Source organism: Mus musculus, chromosome 16, assembly GCF_000001635.26.
Source record: "Mus musculus strain C57BL/6J chromosome 16, GRCm38.p6 C57BL/6J".
NCBI classification, from domain to species: domain Eukaryota; kingdom Metazoa; phylum Chordata; class Mammalia; order Rodentia; family Muridae; genus Mus; species Mus musculus.
Genome location: NC_000082.6, coordinates 89,881,923 through 89,907,974, shown reverse-complemented (window position 1 = coordinate 89,907,974; position 26,052 = coordinate 89,881,923). Strand labels below are relative to the sequence as shown.

Below are 26,052 nucleotides of genomic sequence, written 5' to 3'. Positions count from 1 at the left end.
AATCTTAGCTTCCCCCCAGACCCCCCCCCCCACCTCCCCAGCTTCAGGCACCGCATCCAGTAGGGAAAAAACAGGCTCGAAACCAAGACCTCCCACCAGAATCTAATTTTAAATTTGCAATCTGTTGTCTTGTGATTTTTCCCCCCTCCCGCTTCAAATTTAACTTTGAAATAAATACATCTCATCTTTGCCACTGCAGCCTCGGAGGTCTGTCTTCCAGTCACGAAAGGGTAATCGCTGCATTTATTTTAATAAAATTCTTGATACCACGGGGGAGTGGAAAGCGATGTTAATAATTTTAACTCACATCCACCGTCAGCTGGCTCATGGATGGGGCTCGCACAGCCTCCATCCACAGAAATGAAATGTGGCTTGTGCAGTTAACTTTTGACTTCAGTGAGGCAGGAGTGGGATTTATCTAATGTAAATTACAGACCTTGCAATCCAGTTCATGCTTTGAGACCATCTGAAGGGTGAGCAGGACTGAAATTTCTGTGAAAAGAAGGTGCGTGTACCAGGACTGCCCGCCTCCATGGGACCATACAGCAAAGGGGAGGGGCGACATGGTGAGGTCCAAGTAGAGGGATCCGATCCAGAGATCCAAGTGAGGGAGCGTCTTCCTTAACTCAGATATTTGCCCAAAGCCATCTATTCAGAGTTTACATTCTATTGTAGCTGTCTTTGTAGTGTGACATCATTACTCTTTGAAATTTAAAAAAAAAAAAAAAGATTGGCTTAAAACTTGTTGATATGTTTCGTTTATTTGTCTTTCCTTAAGAAAGAAATGTAGTGGCTGGAGTAGTGACTCATCCCTTAGGAGCACTGGCTGCTCCTCTCAAGGACCAGAGCTTTGGTCGCTGGCATGAAAATGACAGGCGACTCACAACAGCCTGTTACTCAAGCTCCAGGGCAGTCTGCTGTGTGTGTGTGTGTGTGTGTGTGTGTGTGTGTGTGTGCGTGCGTGCGCACGGGCAAGCACACAATCACATAAACACACAAATAAAAATAAACTAAGTCTTATTTAACAAAATGGGTTGTGTGGGGTTGTAGCTCAGTGGTAGAACACTTACCTAGCCTAGTGTAAGATCTTGGATTGAGTCCTACCTCTACAGAAAAATAAGCAACTGAGGTGAAAATTAGTTCCCTATAAGCACCCCGCCCAGAGTAACTCCTTCACACATTTCCCACTTTACTACTGTGGCTTAGATCTCATCTCTAGTAGAGTTTTCATTTGTGGGTAAGAGGAGTTTTGTTCCAGAGAAGTTTAATCGTAATGGTGGGATCCTGGTCTTGATAAACGTTTACTCCTGGCCAGGGCAGGCTATGGCCAGCCAGTCTACTGTCCGGGTTTTGGTCACTGACTCTCCTGTTCTTGTATTTGGGATGGAACATCCTACTGCCTGCCTGTGGCTTCACAGAAAGCCCTGGTGTCTAGTGGACTAGACATCATAAGTCATAAAAATATTATCCTAATCTTTTAGTGTTGACGGATGCGGCTGTTCACAAGGATGCTCTTACCCGCCTCTCCCGCAGGCATCTAAGTTACCGGACTCTTCGTTATCATTGCCCAGGACTTGGACCAAACTGGAGTGTTGTTTCTTATAGTACTAAGAAATGGCGTTTTAAAATTGTAATATACATGATACATTTTAGGTCATCCAAGATTTGCCACCCCATCTGATATTAATGATAGCTTGGGTTTTTTCAAGCTTAAATTCATGGCAGGAGGTTGTGTTTTCAGAGGGCTCATGTGTTCCCAAACAACTTGAAGAAAAGGCTCACAGGCTAAGCAGGCTTTTATGTGTGTGACTCAGACTTTTATACAATGCCTTTTTGAAAAATATGTTGGGGGGGGGGTGCTGGAGAGATGGCCTAGGGACCAGGTTCAATTCCCAGCACCCACGTGGTGGCTCACAACCATCTATGAGCCTGTGATTCTATACCAGAGGATCAGATGTCTTCTGACCTCTGTAGGCAAAACACCCATGAACATAAGATACATTTAAAAATGCATTTTGTTTTTCTGAACACATGCCATCATTGTTGTTAATGATAATCCCACAGAGCAAGCAGTTACTCCCTCCCTCCCTGCCTTCTCCCCTCCCCTCCCCTCCCTTCCCCTCCCCTTCTCTTTCTCTTTCTCTTTCTCTTTCTCTCTCTCTCTCTCTCTCTCTCTCTTTCTCTTTCTCCTTCTCCTCTTTCTCTCTCTCTTTCTCTCTCTCTTTCTCTCTCTCTTTTCCCCCCTTTCCCCCCTTTTCCCTCTTTTTCCCTTTTTCCCTTTTTCCCTTTTTTCCCCTTTTTCCCCTTTTTTCCCTTTTTTCCCTTTTTTTCCCTTTTTTTCCCTTTTTTCCCTTTTTCCCCCTTTTTCCCTTTTCCCCTTTTTCCCTTTTTTTCCCTTTTTTCCCCTTTTTTCCCTTTTTTCCCTTTTTTTCCCTTTTTTCCCCTTTTTTCCCTTTTTTTCCCTTTTTTTCCCTTTTTTTCCCTTTTTTCCCTTTTTTTCCCTTTTTCCCTTTTTTTCTTTTTCCCTTCTTTTTCCCTTCTTTTTCCCTTCTTTTTCCCTTTTTCCCTTTTTTCCCTTTTTTCCCTTTTTCCCTTTTTTCCCTTTTTCCCTTTTTCCCTTCTTTTTCCCTTCTTTTTCCCTTTTTTCCCTTTTTTCCCTTTTTTCCCTTTTTCCCTTTTTTCCCTTTTTCCCTTTTTCCCTTCTTTTTCCCTTCTTTTTCCCTTCTTTTTCCCTTTTTTCCCTTTTTTCCCTTTTTTCCCTTTTTCCCTTTTTCCCTTTTTCCCTTTTTCCCTTTTTCCCTTCTTTTTCCCTTTTTCCCTTTTTCCCTTTTTCCCTTTTTCCCTTTCCCTTTCCCTTTCCCTTCCCGCTGTCCTGGAACTTGCTCTGTAGTCCAAGCTAACCTCCAACTGAGAGATCTGCCTCTGCCTCTGCCTCTGCCTCTGCCTCTGCCTCTGCCTCTCTGCCTCTCTGCCTCTCTCTCTGCCTCTCTCTCTGCCTCTCTCTCTGCCTCTCTCTCTGCCTCTCTGCCTCTCTCTCTGCCTCTCTCTGCGCCTCTCTCTGCGCCCCTCTCTGCCTCTCTGCCTCTCTCTGCGCCTCTCTCTGCGCCTCTCTCTCTGCCTCTCTCTCTGCCTCTCTCTCTGCCTCTCTCTGCCTCTCTCTCTGCCTCTCTCTCTGCCTCTCTCTCTGCCTCTCTCTCTGCCTCTCTCTCTGCCTCTCTCTCTGCCTCTCTGCCTCTCTGCCTCTGCCTCCTGAGCTGGGATTAAAGCCTGGGCCACCACTGCCTGGCCTAGCAGTTATGTTTTTCATGTGTTTCAATTGTGTTTGTGTTTACTTGAGACAGCTGCTTTAAAATTCTTTGCATCATAATTCCAGTGTCTGGGCCACCTGGAGTTTGGCATCTATTTTCCTAGATATTTGGGATGCTCCAAGGGCATTTTGAACATTACGTTGTAAGATTCTAGGTCTTGTTGGAAATTTCTCAATGGACATGGATTGTGTGGCGGCTGTTTTCTCCTTCAGGGAGTCTGAAAGTTGATGGCTGGCTTAGGAATTTAGATCTCAGGCCCCATGTCAGCCAAGTCTCCAAAGCCTTAGCTGTGGTACTTTGGGCTTGCGCCATGTTTGTAACCACAAGGGTCAGCCTGAGACTGGGGCTGCTCAGCCCTATGCCATTGCTGTGGTTTTTAGAGTCAGTCCCAGGCCCGTGCGCCCGTGCGCCCGAGCTGTGTGTGGGTTTGCACACACGAGGAGAGGCTTGTTTTCATCGCTTTACTTCCTGAGGTCCCCACTCGTTCTTGGCTCCCAGGTTCCGTTCTTCGTTCTTCTGCTCAGAAGCACAGGGTCTGCTGCCCACTGGTTCTTAAAGGCGGAGGAGCTCCTGCTCGGTGAATGTCTTCTTCACGTCTGGACTCCTCCTCAGTCTGGATGCTTCTGTTTAGTTTTGGTTTAGGGTTTCTAGTTGTGACTTATGGAGTGGGGTAGTGTCTTGCTTCTTATTGATGGCAGATATTAGCAGTTCATTTTTGTTCACTGCCGTAACACAAGTGCGCAGTGTCCCTGGATAGCCCCTCCCCCGTGTTTACTTAGCCACGACTTTTGTCTGTGCATCACCTGGCAACAGTGTTCTCACGGCTGCCTACTAAGTGCCCGCTTGTTCCTTAATTTCTTGGTTTATTGAGGAGATAGTAGAATGTTCTAGGTGCTTTTTTAAGGTTAAAAAAGAGAAAGGGTTGGGATGATTATAAATATATTTCTTCAGAGAAACTCCCTACTTTTAGATTTAATTTTTTAACCAAACTATTCTGTTTAATTAAGGCTTGATTTGTTTGTTTGAGTTTTTTTTTTTTTAATTATTTCAAAATAATTGCAGAGTCATGGCTAATTTTACAAAGGGGTTTATCCATTACCTGTTTCTCAGCTACGTGTTTTGTCACTTTCTTTTCCTTTTCTCTGTCTGTGTCTCTCCTACTCTGTCTGTCTGCCTCTCTCTCTGTGTATGTGTCTGTCCTTTAGAAGATCTGTATCACTTTCTCTTACAGCGATAGTATATAATATAGTATCTGCATCATTTCATCACATGGATTTAGTAAGCTAAGGAATCCTACAGAAGCAATCGAGGCTCCCTTCCAGATGTGTGTGTGTGTGTGTGTGTGTGTGTGTGTAACACCATAATGAAGGTTTGTGCATTTTGATAACCTTCCTAAACACAACTCCTAGCTCTTTTCCTGTGTATTTAATTTGACGGAGTGTGAGGCCCATTTAGTATAGAAGAGTCATGGTGTCCCTGAGAAGCCCTTAGTCATTCTGCCATTGACCCTTGGCCCCCAGAGACCCAGCGCTCTCTGAACCTTCCAAGTCCACATGTACCACTCTGAAATGTTGCTCCAGTCCACCATGCTGCTACGCTTCCCCTGAGTCATCCTGGATCCCAGCATGTCTGCCCTGTGGCCCTGACTAGTGGGTTTCTAAGCTTCTGCCAGATGGTTTCAAACCCAGGAAGAAAGCAGAAAGTGCAGGCAGGATTCACTGGAACGAGGCTGTGTGAGGAAGCACGGTGGAGGGGTACAGGTCACAGATCAGGGCAGCATGGAACCCAGTCCCTATTGTCTGTCTTTTACATTTTAATTTCATGTGTATGCGTGTTTCACTTGCATCTGTATCTGTAGTCTGTGTGCATGAGGTGCCCAAGGAGTCCAGAGGAGGGCAGCACTGCCCGCTGGAGTTCCAGACGATTGTGCGACGCCTTGTGGGTTCTTGGGATTGTAAGAAGGTCAAGTGTTGTTGAACACTGAGCCGTCTCTCCAGCCTCCGTGTCTGACTTTATTGCATGATCTGTCACCTAGATTTAGGGTGTTTTCTTTTCAGTATTTCTTCTGTTTGTTTATTTGTTTTCTTTTTATTGAGTGCCCACTTCTTGCCAGCCTCTGTTCTGGGTCCCTCCTTCATTAGGGGCTCAGAACGGGAGGAAACAAAATAAGTGCAGTGTCTGGTTTTCCTGATATTTGGTTTTTGTGGGAAAGCACAGAATTAAGATAATAAGCAAATGAACTATATATCATGTGCTATGTTATGTGAAATATTATAATGAACGTTAAGGAAGACATCAATCAGGGTAGAGTGGTTCTGCAAGAGAGGTTGGTATTCAAATCCAAAGGCCGGGGAAGGTCTTCCTGCTGGCACCAGGTTGTCCTCTGGTGTCAGTGATCTGAGGGAATTTGTGAGTCGGATGCCAGGGAGGAGGGGCTCCAGGCAGAAGGAAGAGCGCAAGTAGGCCCTTAAGATAGGCCAGGAAAGCCCAAATACCGCTGGGATTTTAGTATTAAAAGCTATACTCCCTCCAGTTACCTCCTGGATGCAAAGCTGTCTAGATCCAAGTGAGCGTGCCCCTGAAAATGAAGAAGGAATCAGTGTTGGTTTCCCAGCTGGGAGGCAGACACAGCTCTCATAGCTTGTCACCAAATGCTAGGGACTGGAAGTGGCTGAGAGTTCACATTTAAGATACCTGAGATAGTTTGGGGAGGGGACCCAAGTGTAAATGCATAATTCCTTTATATTTCATATACATCTCCCACATAGGCTGAAGCTGGCTTCACCTGATATCTTTAAGGCATCTGTGTTTTTCATACAACCTGTTGTGTTGAGGGGAAGTTGAGTGTTGAGCCTTCTGCCTGGGGCATCGTATTGTCTCGGTCAGGGATGCTAAGCCTCTATTTCTGGTGGGGCTGTGTGTATTTAATCTAGATTCCTACGTTTTTAATCTGTCTTTCCATACATTTATGTCTGTCCTTACTTGGGATTGTATTGCGTGGCGTCTGTTTATCTGAGGTTTTGATCACCTCTGGTTTTTATTGAACTTGATACATAGATACGTATTTATTAACTCTCTGGCCCCAGTGCAGAGTTTGCAATGTTTCATAGAGAATTTTTTTTTAAAGGCCACTTTCTGCACTGGAAATAATGAAGCTGTTCTCACCAAAAAAAAAAAAAAAAAAAAAAAAAAAGAGTAAAAACCAGGATTTGTGTGTTTGAAAAGTAAATAAAGCTCAAATTGCAGGTGGGATGGAACAGTAAGGTGACAGACGGGGCGGCTGGCATCTTACCTATGTGGGAGCAGGGCTGTGGGTTCGCAGCTCTCTGGGGATTGCTGCCCGGACAGGGTTCATCTCCTCTGCAGGGAGCAGGCTTAATTTTTTCAGCCTTATATTCTTTACAGAGTCTATCCTCACTCCCGACCTGCCCTGCAGGGACCTTCGGGGGAAAGCATTTAACTTGAGGAGTGTTCCTGGAGCCCCTAGAAACTTGCTTCTGGAGCCCCTAGAAACTAATTTTTCTTACCTTTTGTTGCTTAACACTTGGTGCTGGCCGTGCCAAAGTCATCCCCTGAGAATCTGTCCTGATAGGATCTAGGAGATTTGGCACTTGTCTTTAAGTTCTTATGCCACAGATAAAAGTGGTTTCCTTCCTACCTTGGCTCGTGAAGAGAATCGCACTGCTAAAAGTGCTATTAATCCAGCAGAGCTGTCAGCGTGATGCATGGACCATTATAATTCTTGCGTGTTAGGCCGTTTCCTTTAGGAACCCTCTCTTGGGGGCTTTTAAGTTGATTAGTTTTCTCTTGGCTGAAGGAAGCCTGCCCAGAAAGCTGGCGTTTATATTCTTGGCCTTTGGATGGATGTGTGATGCCGTGGGTCAGAGTGGCAACAGCTTCCCCTTTTCTCCCATTCTGTTCATTCGTTAGGATTCCTTCCAGGTTTTAATTCCAGCCTGTGTGAGTCTCAGACTGAGACTCACAACTAACGTTTGCTTTCGGTCTTCTGTCCACCGACAAAGCACACAGAAACCTTATAGTTAATTTAGCGTTTTGGAAACTTAAGAGCAGGGATTGGGGGTGTAGTTCAGTTTCTCTTGTTTAGCATGCACAAGGCCCTGGGTTCAAAACCCAATTCTTCCTTCTCTCTGAAAATAAAGAGCTGTGTGAGATGGCGTGTAACTCCGTGAAGAACATGCATCTACCATGTGCAAGGTTCTATGCTCGATTCCTAACTCCTCAAAAGTAAATAAAATAATAACATGAATTTTAGGAAATTGGCCATGCCTTTACTGTTAGTAAAATCTGTGTTTACTTGTGCTTGTAAAACATGTAGCAAGTGCTAGACTTAGGAATTCAGGAAGGAATTAAGGATGCATCGTGATGCATCGTTGACGTGGACCGTCAGCCTTTTAAGTTTGCTTAGACATCACCTAGAGAGGTGTGAGCATACTGCTTTCTCCCGATGGTGAAGAGGGTGTCCTCTTTCCTGGAAGATCCCTTTGAGAATCACGATGTGTGGCTAGTGGGGAACATGCTAGTACAGCGATAGCTTGACCTCTGGTATCCCGATGAATCACCCTGAATTCACTAGCACATCACCCGGAAGTTTTTCTGGTGTGCCGAATGACCAAGTACACAATAAGATATCTTGTCAGAGCCGAAGCCATGTTAGAGTCAACAGTGGGACTGTAGTGATTTCTGGACCAATAGGAAGGCGCCTTACGTTAGTACACTTGCATCTTTTTTGCTGTGGTCATCAACCTCAATTCCTGTTTCCTGGGGTGCCATTTACTGTCTTGGTGACTGTGTCCCTTCTGTGGTTTCTTAAGAGTAGAGACTGTGTCTCTGTCATTTACTGCTCAACTCTGGCTTCTAGAATGCTGTAGTCCTCACCAACTACCTCTCAAATGCTTAGATCTGCATGCTGTTGACAGAGCTAGCGCGGTGCTTCCCAGGGAGACAGACCCTCTTTTTCTTATTTCATTTCATGTGTTTTCACATGTGTTGTCTTGCGTGTGTACACTTGGAAGAGAACTGGGCAGACTCTGCAACAGGGTCGAGGCCAAATAGAGTCACAGTTGTGAAGCTGTGAAGATGCCCTCCCCCTACCCCCCTTTCTTGCAGTTATGGGTGACAGAATTGTGCCTTCAGGACAGGGATGGAGACTAGGAATGCTGTCTGGGAGGCCTGAGTGAACCGGGAGTGTCCCACTTGCTGGTTTCCAGGGTGCGTTTCTGTCTCCGGGCCACTGTGTACCAGATTCATGCTCACAGGTTGGATTTGCTCCCAGATTAAACCTGTTAGTCAGCTGCCGAGCGAGCGAGGTTTGCATTTGTCCCTTCTTAGCCCTTCCTCCCCGCCCTCCCACACATCAGAGGTACCCGAGTGGCTGAGAAGTGAACAGTAGCAGCCTATTTTCTTTATGATTTCAATTCGTTAGGAAAATTTGATTAGATATGCATCTTGAAGCTTTCTAGTTTTGACTGATTTTTTTTTTGAGGTTTGATAGAATTAAAAAAACAAAAGGGCAAAAAACAAACAAACAAACAAACAAAACAACAACAACCAAAACCCATCTCCCCAAACCATGGAGCAGATAAAAGGGCATAGATGAAACCAAGAAAACAAACAGAAGCCCTGGCAGGAAGGGAAGGAAAGAATGCTCCTTTGTCTTTTAGTTTTCAGTAAGCGTCCACTTTGCAGTGTATCACTGTGACTCTTCGGAAGAAAGCCAGGGTGAGCAGAGTGGTCACCTGCACACACGCAACACACTGGTGTCTCTTGGCATCTACTCTTTGGGCAAAGACAGCCCTCTCATTACTGAATTTATGTGACTGTTTCACATAAACATCTATCTGTATTGATATTGATTATTATCTATTGATAATGGTATTCTCACCTGTTGCCTTGTATCAGTCCTGGGGGCCATGTCTGGGGCCAAAGCAATTAGAAATGTTTTTATTTACCTAACCCCATACCCAAAGTGTCTGCTTATACTGATTCTAAGCCCTTACTCTTAAGGTTTTTATACCCATTTTAATACAGACTCAATTATCTCATGCTTTTTCTTTCCCCTTTGCTACAGACCATAAAACCATGGGAAACGCAGAAAGCCAAAATGTAGACCACGAGTTTTATGGAGAAAAGCATGCCAGCCTGGGGCGGAAGCACACTTCACGCTCCCTGCGGCTGTCACACAAGACCCGGAGGACACGGCATGCTTCCTCCGGGAAGGCGATCCACAGGAACTCTGAAGTGAGCACCCGGTCCAGCAGCACGCCCAGCATCCCCCAGTCCCTGGCTGAAAATGGCCTGGAGCCCTTCTCCCAAGAAGGCGCCCTAGACGACTTCGGGGACCCCATCTGGGTGGACCGAGTAGATATGGGCTTGAGACCCGTATCTTACACCGATTCTTCCGTCACTCCCAGCGTAGATGGCAGCATCGTCCTCACTGCAGCCTCTGTGCAGAGCATGCCAGACTCAGAGGAGAGCCGGCTTTACGGGGATGACGCTACGTACTTGGCTGAGGGAGGCAGGAGGCAGTGTCCCTATACATCCAATGGGCCCACATTCATGGAGACAGCGAGCTTTAAGAAGAAGCGCTCCAAATCTGCAGACATCTGGCGGGAGGACAGCCTGGAATTCTCACTCTCAGATCTGAGCCAAGAACATTTAACAAGCAACGAAGAAATCTTGGGTTCCGCGGAAGAGAAGGATTGCGAGGAGGCTCGGGGGATGGAAACAGAGGCGAGTCCCCGGCAGCTCAGCACCTGTCAGCGAGCCAACTCCCTGGGTGACTTGTATGCTCAGAAAAACTCTGGGGTGAAGGCTAATGGAGGACCGAGGAACAGATTCTCAAGCTACTGCCGGAATTTGGTGTCGGATATTCCCGATCTTGCAAAGCATAAGATGCCACCGGCTGCTGCCGAAGAGACTCCTCCGTACAGTAATTACAACACGCTTCCCTGTAGGAAGTCGCACTGTCTTTCCGAGGGTGCCACCAACCCACAAATTAGCCTTAGCAAGAGCATGCAAGGCAGAAGAGCAAAAACCACCCAGGTAAAGCCTCAGAGATGTTTCAGTATTTTGGAAGTGGTGCGCGCCTCTTAAAGTGCATGATTTTGCTCTTATCGGTTTCTCTCTCTCTCTCTTTTTTTTTTTTTTTTTTGAAATCGGGCTGTACCCGGGTTTGTCTGGCAGCTGCTGCAGCTGGCATCGCTTCTGCTGCGCCCCTCTTACAGTTCTGTGGGTAGGGGGTGGAGATTAAGGGGTGTGTATGCAGCGGGGTGGGAGGGTGTGCTAGGAATGGCAATAGAGCTATTAAGTTCATACTGGGAGACTGCCTCTCAACTCAGTCCCTCCACAACACCTCCCTGATGGGACTCTGTCACCTAATCATCTCTGGACGAGCAGGCATGGTGGGTTGCAGGCGCTCGGAGCTCATATCCACACTGCAGCAGGTGGGAAGAAGTCCGTGGGCGGGCCCTCGGAAGAGGCATCCTTTGAATCAGGGCGGTCTGCGGTCACTTGTCAGCTTCTCTCTGGTGTTGGCAGGCTCGCCGTCTTACCAGGAGCCATTTCAATTTCCTGTTCCTCACGATGCGGCCAGCCCCGTCTCTGGAGGGAGGTGTAGCAGAAGGAATAATATGGGTGGGTTCCCAGTTTCTAGCTTGCAGCCAAGTTGCTTGACCTTGGGCAAACCCTGACTTCTAGAGGCTCCCTCTGGAAGGTGGGGATGAAGAGACTTAGTCGGCTTGCTTGGCAGTTTAATGCAGGAGAGAAGGGGCGTGAGCAGATTTTTAGGAGACTTGAAAAGTATCTTACCAGGGAAAGGGTGGCCCACTAGCTTGTCTGGCAATAATAGCGGGAGTGAATGTCAGACGGCCCTGCATGCTTTGGTCCTTTGCTGTTCCTTGCGGCAGGTTTTGGGGAGCTGGGGATTCTGACCAGGCTAAGAAGCCGGTAGTGGATTGTGCTTCTGATCCAAGAGTGGGTGCGCTTCTTTACTTTGAAAGACAGTGGGCATCGAGGTGACCTGCAAAGGCTGCTGCACTCCGACCTGCCCAGTAGGGGGCAGTGCTGCACTCTGGCCAGTTCGAGTCCAATGGGCAGTGGCAGTGTTACTTTTAAGGTGGGCCAGGTGGTGGAGGGCCTGGAGTGACACCGGGTTTCTTTCTGAAGAACCCTGAAGATGGATTTTGCTGACACGAAAGCCAGTCTTCTAGACCCTTCACCCCTTCCTACCTGGTTGACTCTGGGCAAGTTAGTGGTTGTTTTAAAGCCTTGATTTCTTCACCTGTCTAAGTGGAGGTATTGTGACTGGAGACTCTAGCTCAGTGGCAGGACCTCGCTTGAATGGCTTCCAAGGGGCTCTGTGTCAGATCCTTGGCATCATGGATGTACACACTCAGTAGGGATAATAATAGGACTATTCGAGAGAATGGAATTGTCCGGGAGTCCGGAAGCCTAGTACTTAGGAAGCAGCCAGGGACCGGGAATTTGGTCGCCGGCGTAACACTCGCATTGGTAGTGGTGCTGTGTGGGTAGATGACTCGGACCATTGGATGTTGGTGCCCAGATCTTGTATCACCTGAGAAGGTAAACTTTAACCTCTCTTTACTCTGATTTGAGATTATAACCAAAGTGAGATTGTGACAGAACTAACAGGTTAACTAACCACCCAGGGTCACTACTGAACGGTCAGTTTGGCAGGTCACAACAGGTGCCCTGTTAAAGGGTCCCATGGAAAGCCCTGAAGCATGGCCGTGAAGCTGTCTGCCATCAGACTGGCATTAGACGCCTGGTTCAGAGAGATACTCTGCCTGCCTTGAACTTGGCAAAGGGTGTGTTGATGCAGGCAACACCTCTGCCTGGACTGAGTAGCCTGTGCCCTATGTAAGGTTGGCAAGGGCTGCCCAGCTGTGTTCTAGAGCGCTGTCTCTAACTCCAGAGATAGCTGGACACACTGTTGCCCTTAAATACCAACCACCCATGGAAGAGGGGCAGAGTGAGCCAGCGCTCTCCTCCCCTGGGAGACTGTGGTGTGAAATCTCCATCCCTTGCCTCACGACTTCCCAAGTTAATATACAGAAGTGAGATCATCTGAGTGTGGTGTCTCATAAAGCCACGGCTTAATGCAATGCAGAGTGCTGCACACACGGAATTCTAAGGAGGCCATTAGCATGCTGGCTTGTCTGCTCACCCACCCGGTGACCTTGGGTAAGTCACTTCCTCCTGTAGCTCTTTCCCCTGTCCAGGGAGAGTGACACCATCCTCCAGCAGAGCTGTATGAGGTGAGCCAAAAGAGATGCCGGGCTTGGAAGCCTTTTGTGGAGCTAACATAATGAACGGAAGTATTATTTTGGTATTGACATTATATGTTGAGTAAGGATCTTTAATGACTTGAAACAAACCCCAGAATTATGCACAACACTATCCATCCACCCACATTTTCCTAGGCTAAGTTTGAGCCCACTGTGTTCCAAACAGTGTATTTTAAGAGACAGTGGGTGTGGAAGCTTCCTTGAAAAGAATTCTTTTTCTTCTCAAAGTTTTTGACCCAAGGGACCTCTGTCGCAAGCTTGAATCGTAGATCTCAGCCTCCTTGTCGGCCCTGGAGATGCAGTCCAGTCTCTAACAGCCCCGTCAGCCACTTCACTCCCACCGGAAAAATCTCCTGGCAAACATTTGGCTAAGAGCGTGACCTCTCAGCTTGGAGAAAATGTGCTGGATCCAAACTAATGCGGACAATTTCATTTGATTCAAAAATGATCAAAAAAGAGGTCTTGGCCATTTTTCCTGTTTGTGTGTGTTCAGTGGTTGGATTTGTTTCCGAAATGGGCAGGCTGTGGAGTTCACATGTTAACTTTGGAAGTAGCACGTTGGACGAGCCTTGGCATCTGGCACACAGTTATTTAATTCATGTGCTTTTTATGTGTACACATGTTGTGTGTAGTTTGTGCTGAGAGCTTCCCACCATTGAAGCAGGGTTTAGTTACTGATTTCAACCCAGGACACAATACACACTAGGTTGCTCCTTAGATTTAATTGATGGCTTGATGGATTTTGTCCCTTTGGTTATTCTTTCTTTGGTAACAGACTGAGGAGAGGGCAGCCTGGGGTCATGCAGAATCCAGGGTGTCAGCAAGTCTGGGCTTGGAGTTTTTGCCTCCTGCGTCCTGGTTATTTAACCTCATGAATTTGGGTTCTTTTTAAAGGAAGCTTATAGGAAGATCCAGCATTCTGGGATGAAATAAATGTAAACCTTAGATCACTGACTCTGGAAGGTTGTTACAGATGCCCACTGAATAGTGGGTTTAGTAGGGAGGTCAAGGCGTGGCTTCAGGTTCTAGAGTTCCTCCTCTGCAGCTCTGGGGCTTTCAAAGGATAAGTAGGAAAGGGGAGACGTGCCATTGGTGATCTGCCCTGTGACCAGGCACAGAATGTCTACGGGGTGCCTGAGGGAAACTTAGGCTGGGGGCCATTGTGCACACTTGAGGAGACCTTCATTGAACCTAACTAGGAGATGGAAGAATGTGACTTGGCTCTACTACTACTGTTGTAAGAAGCCACAGAATCTAGAGAGCTGCAAGGAGACTTGGGCTGAAGGGTGATGGCCAGAAGTCAGTATTTCCCAGAAGTCTGTGCACCCCAGTGTCTAGTGGGAGGCGGAGGGCTCTGTTAGAGTTTATGGATTCATTTCAGCCTAGTTTCAAGATACCAACTTCCTGAAGAACCTCACAGACCCTCTCTATCTGACTCTGTAGCTTTCCAGGGGAGAATGGTTGTCCTAGTGTTGTGTTGGTGTGAAAAGACATCAGGGCCAAGGCAACTCTTATAGCAGAAAACATTTACTTGGGGCTGACATACAGATTCAGAGGTCTGTTACCATCGTGGTGGGAAGCATGGTGGCACCAGGCAGACATAGTGCTGGAGAAGTAATTGACAGTTCTACCTCTGGATCCGCAGGAAGCAGGAAGAGAGAGTGACACTGGGCTTGGCTTGAGCTTTTGAAACCTCAAAGCCCACCCCCCAGTGACGCACTTCTCCCACAAGGCCACGCCTCCTGTTCCTTTCAGATAGTTGGTAACCAAGCATTCAAATGTATAACCCTATGGGAGCGTGTTGTTGTTGTTGTTGTTTTTAATGTATGAATGCCGTGTTGTGTATATATCCGCCTGCCTGAAGAGGGCATCAGATCTCCCTGTAGATGGTTGTGAGCCACCATGTGGTTGCTGGGAATTGAACTCAGGACCCCTGAAAGAGTGACCAGTGCTCCTAAACACAGAGCCATCTCACCGGCCCTGGGAGCCACTCTTATTTGAAACCACCACAAAGGGTGACCTAAAGAGATTAGGTGTACGGTCTCCACCCTCAGGTCTTCTGCACTTCCTTCTAAGGCACTCCCAACATGGAGGAGCCTCTCACAGCCTTAGCCTAAGGTTAAAGACTTCAATTCTGGTGAAGAAAAAAAAAATCACCTTATCAATTAAGAAGGAAATTAGTGCTGCCCATTCCAAATTAGATGACTAGGAAAATTCTAAAAGCTGTCCCTGGTTTCCCTTGACCAGCGAATAATAAGGTTGATGGTCTTACTAGGATAGAGAGCCTAGTATTAAATCCAAACAGGGTCCTGAGTTCCTTGAAAAATCATTTTGATTTTAAAAAGTTTGTTTTGTTAGGCCACTTAACTTAAATGACTTCGAAATAAGTGTACTGCCTGAGCTGATAATTGACCCCCATAGGTCAATGAGTCTTTACCCATGTCCTAGGCACTTTGAGAACAGCTAAAAACCTTGCTTGCACTTTGTTCAGATATAAACACATGGATCACTCTTCTGTATATCATCTTTGGGGTTCACGGGTTCCCTAAATCCATTTAGGGATGCCTGGTTAAGAGTTCTTTTGATAAATGCTAGAGAGCTGGCCCTGCAGTTGAGAGCACTGGCTTTTCTTGCTGAGGACCTGGGTTCAGTTTCCAGCACAAGAAAAGCTACTCACCCCCAACTGAAATTCCAGTTTCAGGGAATCTGATACCTGCTTCTGGCCTTAGTGTGATACTGCATACACATGGTACACACATACACACTCAGGCAAACAGGCTTTCAAAATAAAATAGATCTCTTTTAAAGGAACACTTTAAAACAATTTCTTACATTAATGCTTCATGAAACAAAATATTTTCATATAGAATCTATTTTTTAAACTCCCCCTTCCTCCTTGTACCTATAGTGTTTGTTTGTTTGTCAGTTTGTTTGTTGTCTGTCTGTCTGTTTGTTTTCATACTTCTGTCTCTTTCTCACTTTTTTTGGCATGTAAATTCTGCCTGAGATACTTGTTTTGAAAACAAGCCCTTTCATTTCCAACAAGGATGTCTGACTTTTTTGCCAAGATCTTTTTGGAGGAGGCGGGCGGTAGGTGGGCAGTTAGTTGGGGGATTGGCTGACAGCAGCACTCCTCAGTCCACTTTGTGCACTTCAGAAATATTGTAGACACCAAGGAGCCTCTGTTTGTTCATGTGAGCTGCATCTTGAATAATCATTCCTTTAGGAGTTGAAATGGAAATGTAAGAAATGCTCATTAATTCATCTTAAATTAAGAATAGTCCCATTTCACATTCATGTAAATCTCTATATTTAGGGGTTTTTTTTGGGGGGTGGGTGGGAGGGTTCGAGACAGGGTTTCTCTGTAGCCCTGGCTGGCCTCGAACTCAGAAATCCGCCTGCCTCTGCCTCCCAAGTGCTGGGATTAAAGGTGTGTGCCACCATGCCCAGCTTATATTTAGGTTTTTTATTATCTGAAATTACACATGGCTGTGTGGATGAGAGGTTCTGTTTGGTATGTGTGTCTGGTTCTGTGACTTCTGGTCCACTGTAGGGCATCCTTGTCTCCCCTCTGATTCTCACCCCTTCACAGGGTGCCACTTGGCTGTACTATGTAGGATGCAGCCTCTGCACAGGGCACTGGCAGAGGAAGAGCTGCAGGGACCCACCCCTGCAGGGACCCACCCCCAAAGGTATCCTAGGGATCCCAGAGCCATTCCTGGATTGCAACTTATTTTTATTAAAAGAGGTTGGGAAAGTTCAACCTTGTGCAAAGTCATATGTGCCCCTCAGTTCAATTTGCGTCACCATAATGTGTGAGGTGTGATTGTATAGCCTAGCCAGGCAAAGGGCTGCAATCATGAGCAGCATCCGGGATGTTATAAGGCCTTGTTGGTTGTGGCCATGAGGCCAGCCTGCTACAAGGGTCTGACACAGTCTGCAGAACTCAAAAACTGACTCACTTTTCATTCTTCAACTGAGCACAGTTGATGTTGGACCACCCACCGGCACGAGAGCTGGGACCCTGAGATAACCCAGTTTCCCCTTCATTTATATAAGCTCTTTAAAAAATTAGATAAAAAACTCAAATGAATTGTGGTGGTCTCCCCAGAAGATGCCCAGAGCTGCTCCAAGTTGCAGACGTAAGCTTTACAGCGAAGACTTCGCCATCGCAACCCCAGCAGAGCCTCAGGAAGCTTGGCAGTGACTAAACCTTTACATCAAACTCCCATGTTTTTCCACGATGTTTTCCTTTTTTTGAGATAGGGATGGGAAATGAGCAGCCGTTAGTTCATTCAGTAATTATTTTTGAAGAGCTTACCCCATGCCAGGCGCTATTCTTGGCACTCGGGATGCGTTGACAAAAACTCCAGAGCTCGTGGAGGGAGTTGTGGTGAAACGGGGGTGTTTGTGGCACAGACAAGAAAGTGCAATAGTAAGCGCTGTGCTATAGAAGCAGGCCTGGGGTGGCCCGGAGCTGGGGTATACAGCAGGCAGGCAACTTCAGATTGGGAGGTCAGGGTGTGACCTCGAGGAAGGTCAGACTTGGGGCTCGAAGGAGAGGAGAGAGCTGGCTATTGAGTTGTAAGATGGGAGGCTGCCTGGCACATTCCAGGAGAGGCAAGGAGCCCAGTGTGGCTGCAGGAGGGCTGTTAGGGCAAGCAGAGATGGTGCTGAGGAGTTGGCATGGCAACCACAGGAGGGATAGGGAAGGTATGTGGCTGTAGAAAACGAGGAACATGTATATTCCCAGAAGAGAGGGCTGTAGGAACCATGCTCTTGAAGGGGCATCGAAGTTCAGCCAAAGCCCAAGTGCGGACACTGGACGTTTATGCAGGGTCTTGAGTGGCAGGCGCTGGTAAGCCTTCCTGTTGTTCTGGGAAAGCTTATCTGGCCATGGTGTGTGGCCCTGTAATGTGGAAGGAAGCCCCTTCCGATGTGGATGTGAGCTAGCAAGGGAAGAAGAGGACTGGGTAGGTGGTATAGGAAGTAGAGGGAGGAAGGCTGACTCTGAGGTGGCCACACATCCAGAGAGGAGCAGAGGAAGGGCTGGGGGTGACTCATGCCAGGCGGAGGTGGAGCACTCTCTAATCAGGAGTTACCTGAGGCAGTGCTGCCAGCATTGACTACCCCGTACTGCATCCCCTTTTCAGCAACTGAGAATCTCAGTTCCAGGGGTTGGTATTGAGAGAAGTTGTGAGTCACTCCCACGGGGGCTCCTTGGAGGAGGAATGGCTGTTGGAAACTCAGAAATCCACGGAGCAACCAGCTGCCTTGAGTGAGGAGGGGAAGGGAAGAGAGCCCGTCTCCTATTTCTAGCAAGTTAGTAGTGATAATTATCAGCAGTGCCCAATAGCTGCTAATTCAGTGAGGATGATGTCAGCATTTTCTTATTTGCCGTGCCGTTTCGAGTGCAAAGATGATTTTAAAGCATCGCTAGCCTTTCAAGCTCCCGCTGATCTGCCTGCGTGTTTTTCTCATGAGATCTTGTTTGTGCCAGATTCCTAAGAGTCAAGCTCCCCTCCATGTTGTTACAGGAAGCTTGTAGCTATGGCCAGGCCGTGCCTTTTATCCCATGTAAGTAAGGGCTCAGGTGGTGAAGATGGCAATTACAGTGAACATTTTTGTGCTGGTACAGGGTGCTGAGCATGTCTGAGGCACCATTCCTGGGTTATTTCTGTTGCTTAGGATCTCATGGAGTGCTTTCTTAAGTAGACATAGGTGTAGTAGCTAGAGGCTCTGTGGTTGAGGACTTGCTTGCCGTGTGACCGGCTCAGGATTCCTGCCAGTGAGCCTTTGGTGAGAACCAAAAGAATGTGTGTGTGTGTGTGTATGGTATACACATATGGATGGAAGTGAGAACACATATGTGGGAATATGCATGTTTTTGCATATGTGCACATTTATGGTGTGTGTGTCTGGTATTCCAAGTGAGCACTTCTCCCACTTGGCATTTATGAAGGTTGCTGGGTCTTGAACTCTGATCCTCACGCTTGCAGGACAAGCACTTTAACCTCTGAGCCAGCTCCCCCCGCCCCCGCCCCAGCTCTACTCTGAATTTTTAATTTAAAGTTTAGCACCTGACTAAGTAGGGTAGAAGAGTCAGGCTGCTGAGATGCTTAGTTAGGCGGGGAGGATCGGGCCTCCATTACTTCCTGGCATCAGTCTTCACTACTGCTTGCTGTTTGGATGAGCCCTGAGGTTGCTAGGGGCTTCTCCTTGTGGCAAGAATTGGGTTTCTCGGTCTTGAACTGCCTAGGCCTGAGAAAGACGAGAGGAGCCCTTCCAAAAACAATGACCAAAAGAACATGCGTGTCACAGAGAGAAGCACATGGAACAATGTCTCTGGCTGGATCCACCCGTCACCATCTGTGCTCGAGGACGGGCTTTAGGGCATCCAGGAGAGCCCGGGCTTCCCGACTAAGTAGAGGTTGGAGCAGGGCAGCTGACATCTCTTTCCCAATGGGTTAGGTCACACATGGGGGGAATGTGCACTGCTCAGCCCAGTCACCTACTTCTGGGATGAGGTGGTAACGTCTTGGGCAGATCTAAGGACACTCCCCAGCCATGACACTAAGCCATGTGCTGCAGAAGTATGTGAGCTGACCTGGGGCCCACGTTCATACATCAGTTGCCACAGGTTTCCTACCTGGAGCAGTCTCCTCAGTTTGGTGACCATCTCAGAGCTGAACACACACAACCTGTACCATTGTTACAGCTTCAGCTGGCATGAGCAGATGTTCAGGTGTGACGTAGAGGTGAGTGAACACGGAGACCCTAACTCTTAGCTTATGTGGAGACAAGGAATGAATGGTTCGTGGGCGTGTGGTAGACTGTAAATGATGGCTGCCGAGAGCTGGCTGGCCAGCTCTTTCCCTCTGTGTCCTGTCATCTCTGTATAGCTCGTCCCTTCTGCGGTTGGCTTGGACAGGTTAAAACAAATAGATATATAGCTTTTTCCCAGAGAAAACCGGAGATCCTGTTAAACAAAGTGGGGAAGGATGGGAGTGAATAACGCAGGCAAAAATCTGGTCAGACGCTGATCCACAGCTTTCTTAGCAGGCAAGGTTCTCAGCAGCACGGGTTCAAACCTCCTATCTGCCACTAACCAGACTTAGGACTTTATGAGCCCTGGTATTCACATCTTTTGACAAACAGTCTGGGTTTTCAGGTTCCTTCTGAGATGTGTGAAGTTGTCTCTTTTCTTCTGTCTTCTGAAGTCGCTCCGGTGGAGGCTGTTGCCATGTGGCTTCTCAGAGTGGATCTAGCTGGCTCCTTCATACACTCTGTGGTGGTTTGAGCGAATTCTTCCCCACGGTCTCAGGCATTTAAATACTTTGTCTGCAGTTAGTGTTGCTGTCTGAGATTCAGGAGGTGTGGTCTTGGAACAAGCAAATCTTGTCACTGTAAGATTTAAGAGTTTAAAAGACCATTTCAAGACTGTCATGGTGGGGGACACCTTTAATCCCTATACTCAGGAGGTGGAGGTAGGCAGATCATTGAGTTTGAGGCTGACCTGGTCTATAGAGTGAGTTCTGTTCCAGGATAGCCAGGGCTACACAGAGAAACTCTGTTTCATAAAGACCAAACAAATTAATAACAAAAAAGGAAGGATGTTGAAAACCCCTTCCCCTCTTTCTGCCTGTTAGCTATGTTGCCTTGGGTAAACAATAGAGGCCATTCCAAGTTCCTTCTCTTGGCTTCCTGCTTGTGGTTTAAGACATAAATTCTTAGCTTCTGTTTCAGCCACTGTGCCTGCCTCTTACTGCCCTGCTTCCTGGACTTGAGGGAATCTAATCTCTCTGCAACCATAAGCCCAAATAAACTCCTCCTTCTGCATCACAAAAGTAGGAAAAAGCAGTTAATGTACAGATCCAGCCTTCTTCAGAGGGCCGAGACCCATGAAGTCAAATTCCAGAAGTTCACAGATTTCTTACCCTCCATGGCTTCTGGTTATCCAAAATTGTCAGATTCCCTTACTGTCTTACGCCTACAAGGACACACATGGTAAATGTCCCTGCCGGAGAGAAATGTGGGTTGCTAATAGTGCTTTTTGTGTAGTGGATTTTTTTACTAACTGAATCTGGGTTCTTTGTGACCATTCACGGCTGTTATTAAGCAGAGGAACATGAAACAAAGTGATGTGCCAGCCAGTAGACACAGGGTACGCGGGTCTGTTTCCCACTGTTAGAATGGAATGCCCGAGGCTAGTTAATTTGTAAAGAAAAGGCATCCATTTAGCTTAGTTTGGGAGGTGGAGACCTTGGTTCCAGCATCTGCTGGCTTTGTTGAGGTTCTTTTAACATATAGCATCACACTGTGAGTCAGAGAGAGAGAGGAGAGAGAGAGAGGAGAGAGAGGGGGGGAGAGGAGAGAGAGAGGAGAGAGAGAGGAGAGAGAGAGAGAGGTTACACAGTGATATGAGGAGGGATTGAGGGATCAGGGTCTCTTTTCTTACAGCCCACTCTGGCTGTAATCACTTCAGAAGACCAGCATTGGTGTTTCCCAAGGGTGAGACCCCCTCCCCCAATGACCTAAATACCTCCCACCCCCCAATGACCTAAATACCTCCCATCCCCCAATGACCTAAATACCTCCCATGAGGCCCCACCTTTTTGTTTGTTTGTTTTCTGGAGGGAACTCTAGATCTTAAAGGGTCTACCATCTCCCAGCATTGCTGTACTGGGGGCCAAGCTTCCAACTCTCAAACCCTTTAAGAACAAACTGTGGATTTAAACCACAGCACAGCCAGTTGATCTGAGCTGCATCTGTGATTTCTTTGTCTCCCATAAATCCTGCAGCTACCAGGGATCTAAACTCCATTTGGAACGGAGCTGATGCTTGGAAGCTGCTCATCGATGGCTGCCACCTCTGACCCACACTTCCTGAAGTTCATGTCATTATTCTCCTAGGTCCCACCCCCCCAATACTGAACTGTGAGCCACTGGCTCAGAGGGACTGAGATAGAGACACAGCACCTCTGGGCCTGGTATAGGACAGTCTCAGCCGTGCTATGACTCAGCCCACCCCACTATCTTCCAGCACAGATTTAAGCTTAAAGTAGTCATTTTTATGACAATTCAGAGTATACATTAGTGTTTACATGTTTCAGCCATCATTAGTTATTCCTGAGAATAAGGGTCCCCCAAATGGCCAAACTACCATCCTGTGAACTGCTTTGCTTTTTCCTCTATGCCACGCTCATGTTCCTGTCGTCTTCCTTTGAGAAGACAGGCTCGTAAGCCAGCCTGTCCCATACTGTCATCATCACCTTCCGTTGTTGGCTACCGTCATTTAATTACTGTTTATGGAAATCCCCGTAGCACGTCAGAGTAATTGAGGCTCCAATTTAAGAACCTACCTCTGTGACCCGGAAACATTCGGCTGGAGTCCAGGGTCAGCTCTGGAAGTTGCAAATGCCTTTGCAGTGGGGATTGACGCTCCGGCACCTTGGCAGTTGCCCCGTTCTGTCACTCGGCCCAGGGTAGTGAGTTGCCTACTTCAGTCTCCTTACATCCTGCCTGCCTTTGCAAGGGCAGAGTAATTGGAGAGGTGCATTGGAGCTGTGGGTCCCACAGGCTGATTTAGCACAAGGCAGAAAGAAAGAGCTGCTTTTGGGAAGCCAGGCTCATTAGGGCACAAGGACTCACTCTTGATTGCTCTTGGGGTGTGGGCCCTTGCTGGGTGAGTGGGTACACTAGCAATCTATTTAGTCACCCCATTATAAAAGAGACCCACAAGCAGGCGCTTTTATTTTATTTTTAAATATCAGCTGTAAAGATCTAGTTCTGCATTGTAACCCCAACCTCCGCAACAGCTAACTAATCTGCCTGCTGAATTTCCTGGAGTTCAAGGCCAGCCGAGGTGGCTGAGGGTTCGGAGCTCCCACAGCTTGGTCAGGCAAGCATCTCAATAGCTGGTTTGCCAATTAGCTAATTGAGTCAGATAAATGATAAGCTCTTTGAAATGTTCCCTGCGCCTTTTATATTTCTTGAACATTGTGAATCATTAGGCAGCGTGGCGGGTGGTTGGTCGAAGGTTTGTTTCCCTGAGCCACTCCACTGTGCACTGGCTTGAGGAGGGATCGATCCATCATCTTTGGAGTTGGGCGCGCGCACGCCTTCTGTGCTGCAGAGCCCCGGGCTGGACCAGGTGCTCTCAAGTTCCTTCCGAACGTGATGCATGTCTGCTTCTCTCTCCCTTTCTGTTTCCAAGGATGTTAACACAGGCGAGGGCAGCGAGTTTGCGGACAGTGGGATCGAAGGGGCCACCACCGACACGGACCTCTTGTCCAGGAGATCCAATGCCACCAACTCAAGCTACTCGCCCCCCACAGGCCGAGCCTTTGTGGGCAGCGACAGCGGCAGCAGTTCAACAGGGGATGCTGCGCGCCAGGGGGTGTACGAGAACTTCAGGCGGGAACTGGAGATGAGTACCACCAACAGTGAGAGCCTGGAGGAGGCTGGCTCTGCGCACAGCGATGAGCAGAGCAGCGGAACCCTCAGTTCCCCGGGCCAGTCGGACATCCTGCTAACGGCTGCGCAGGGCACTGTGCGGAAGGCTGGAGCGCTGGCAGTCAAGAACTTCCTGGTCCACAAGAAGAATAAGAAGGTGGAGTCGGCTACCCGGAGGAAGTGGAAGCACTACTGGGTGTCCCTGAAAGGTAAGGGAGGCCAGCCCAGGTGCATGCTGGGAGTGCCAACGGGTGCATTCCACCAGTACTCACATAATGGCCTTTTGTTATGCAACGCTTCATAATTGTATATTCAGAACATAGTCTACCATGGTAGAAACACAACATTAGATGTGCATTTTTTTTAAAGTCAGATCTTGGGGTGAAGGTAAAGGCCACCCCTGAAGAACTGAGAGATCTGGTTTGGGATTTGATTTTCTTTTTCTGTTCAGTACTGGGAATTGGACCCAGGGCCTCTCACATGCTACATGTTATATAAGCATCCCAGCCCTGTCTTATATCCCCGTAGCTCTTTGTATTTTATACTTGTTTTCAGTGAGGTACCAAATTGCCCAGGCTGGACTTGATTTTGTCCTGCCTTAGCCTCAGGGGTAGCCATCAAACCTGGCTAATTAACACACGTTTAAATATATGATATGGTATTGTTGACCATAGCTATGGACAGCATTGTAGGGAGGCCTCTAGAGTTAGTTACTCATCTGAGTGAACTGAAGATCTATGTCTCTGATTCAGTAACTCTTGTGGCTCATTACCCACCCCTGCAGTGCTGACTCATCACTTTCTGGGCTTCGTGGTTGTCTTGGTTTCATTTCTGTTGCTGTTCCTTTGGCTTACAATTCCAAGCTACAGTCCATTGTTTTGGGGAAGTCAAGGCAGGAACCCAAGCAGGGAGTCACATCACACTGATAGTCAAAAACCGAGAGTAATGAATGTACCCATTCGGCCTGCTTTTGCTTGCTCTCAGCTAGTTCATCCTATACAGTTCATGACCCTAGGGAATAGTATTGCCCACGGTGGGCTAGGTCTTTCTACATCAGTTAACAAGACAGTATCCCTTAGACATGTTCATAGACCACCCCAATAAAGACAATTACTCAACTGAGACTCTCTTCCCAGGTGACTAAGTTGTGGCAAGTTGACATTTTAAAGCCATCAGTAGGGGGAACATGTCACATCCAGTTTTCTCTTTGACTGAGGGACAGTGTTGAAGTCCAAGTTCCCCTGCAAAATGTTGTTTGCATGTTTTCAAGTTTATATCTTGCACAGTGACTATTATAGACGGGAGGAATCCTTAGCTTCAATCCAACGAAACGTCTGATGGCTTGAAAAATCTTTAAATGGTAGAATATCACCAATTTTACAGACTTCAACCCGATGCACACGGCATGTCTAAGTCATCATGCGCTTCTGAAGAAGCCACTGTTTTATAGTCCAGCCACATTTACTGTGGCACCTTTGGCTGTGCACACAGCAGACATGGGTACCAACACACTTGCTTCTCAGAGGAGCAGAGTGCTTACAAGTTGTTGCCATTTGGCATGCTTTCCTGAAGAGGGCTGTGTGTCTGCCCAGCCCTGCATGGGTCTGGAGACTCGGTAGTTTCTTTGTGAACACTACATCATAGAATGAAAAACCTTTCTTAAGTACACACAGTGGTTCTGTTACAAAGCTAGATTTGAGATTGGGAATCTCGATTGGGGGTGGGGTCAGATGGGAAACACACAGGAGAAAGAAGCCAGGGCCGAGCAACTTATGGTACAGCTGAGGTCACTGTGGGGACATCCTGTAGTCGAGGCCTGATCCTGCGTGGAGCTCTGCTCAGTGAGGCTAGTGTATGTGTGCCTGAGTATTGTGTGCAGCTCAGTCCCGAAGGACAGTCAGGGCATGGGTGGCCCCCTGTTACTGGTGCTAGCTGGCTGTTTTGTTTGTTTGTCTTTCTTTTGTTTTGATGCCTGATAAAATGGGACCTAATGTACCTGGTTAGGCTTAGATTGGGCTATGCATCACAGACACCCATACTGACGAGGGCAACGGCAAACCTAGACAGAACCACCCTGTACTGTGAAGTCACCGGGGGCCCAGGTCGTCTGTTTTGTTGTTCAGCTACTCTTGAGTCTTACTGTTCATGTGGTGTGGGCTCATGCTTATAAAACACAGATGTTTGTCCTGTGGGGATACGTTGGAAAGCTGTTTCTGGCCTTTCTCACTCACCACCTGCCTTAGCCTCATTTGGAGAAGGGCCGTGGCGTTGCCTCTGGAGGCCCCTGCCATGCCAGCTGTTCCTCTGTGATAGATGAGCTGGAGAAGAAATCATCTCCTTTTCCAGCCCCCTGCCCCGAGTAGGTACACGTCCTTTGTTCCTCTAGCTCCACTTCTATTGGTTAACTTATTCCTGGGGAGGCATGAGCAAATATCTACTTGTCCCTGATAGGAAATTGACAACAGACCAAGGCAAGGATATCACCAAAGCCCGCCTTGAGCTCATGAGTTAGTTTATTGGCGTTACTTACCAGGCCATGGGGGAGGAGTTACTCAAAGATGGATGGAACACCAACAGCTCACCCCAGCATGGATGTCAGCTCATGAAAGCTCACTCTGGTGCTAGCTGCACAGCTTGGAGGGAGTTCAACAGGCTGGGGAGGACCTCTCCCAGGTAGCTTAGTTGCCTGGGGCCTCTTCAGGCAGCCCTGCCGGGTCCCTGCTTCTTCAGGCAACCCTGCTTGTCTCAATGTTTGCTGTTTATGAGTTTGGAGAGCCAAGAGCCCAGTGTCCGGCCAGTTTCAGGGACTCGAGGAGATTTGATCAATCCATTTACAGGCTGAGTTTCAAGGAGATTCCTTGCTGCATGGATATTTCATCCCCTCTTAAGAACATACTGAGTCTTAGCATGCTTCCCTGAAAGATGCAGATTTTTCCGCTGTTGGAGGGAAGTGCCACACAGCAC

The 26,052-nt window shown here is 47.6% G+C and overlaps 1 protein-coding gene across 10 annotated transcripts in view; it reads left to right on the top strand.

Annotated features, from left to right (window-relative positions):
• Positions 1-26,052, top strand: part of Tiam1 (T cell lymphoma invasion and metastasis 1) — a 358,490-nt gene that overhangs the window by 237,626 nt on the left and 94,812 nt on the right. For 9 of the 10 annotated variants that reach the window (XM_011246112.3, XM_006522978.4, XM_017316936.2 and 6 more), the window contains 2 exons: positions 9,397-10,370; positions 22,850-23,297. In XM_011246112.3, coding sequence (XP_011244414.1) covers positions 9,408-10,370; positions 22,850-23,297 — 1,411 coding nt within the window. In that variant the 5' untranslated portion in view covers positions 9,397-9,407. Of the gene's footprint in view, positions 1-9,396; positions 10,371-10,585; positions 10,772-22,849; positions 23,298-26,052 lie in introns of those variants that run through there. The other variant, XM_006522983.4, reaches the window with a different exon arrangement.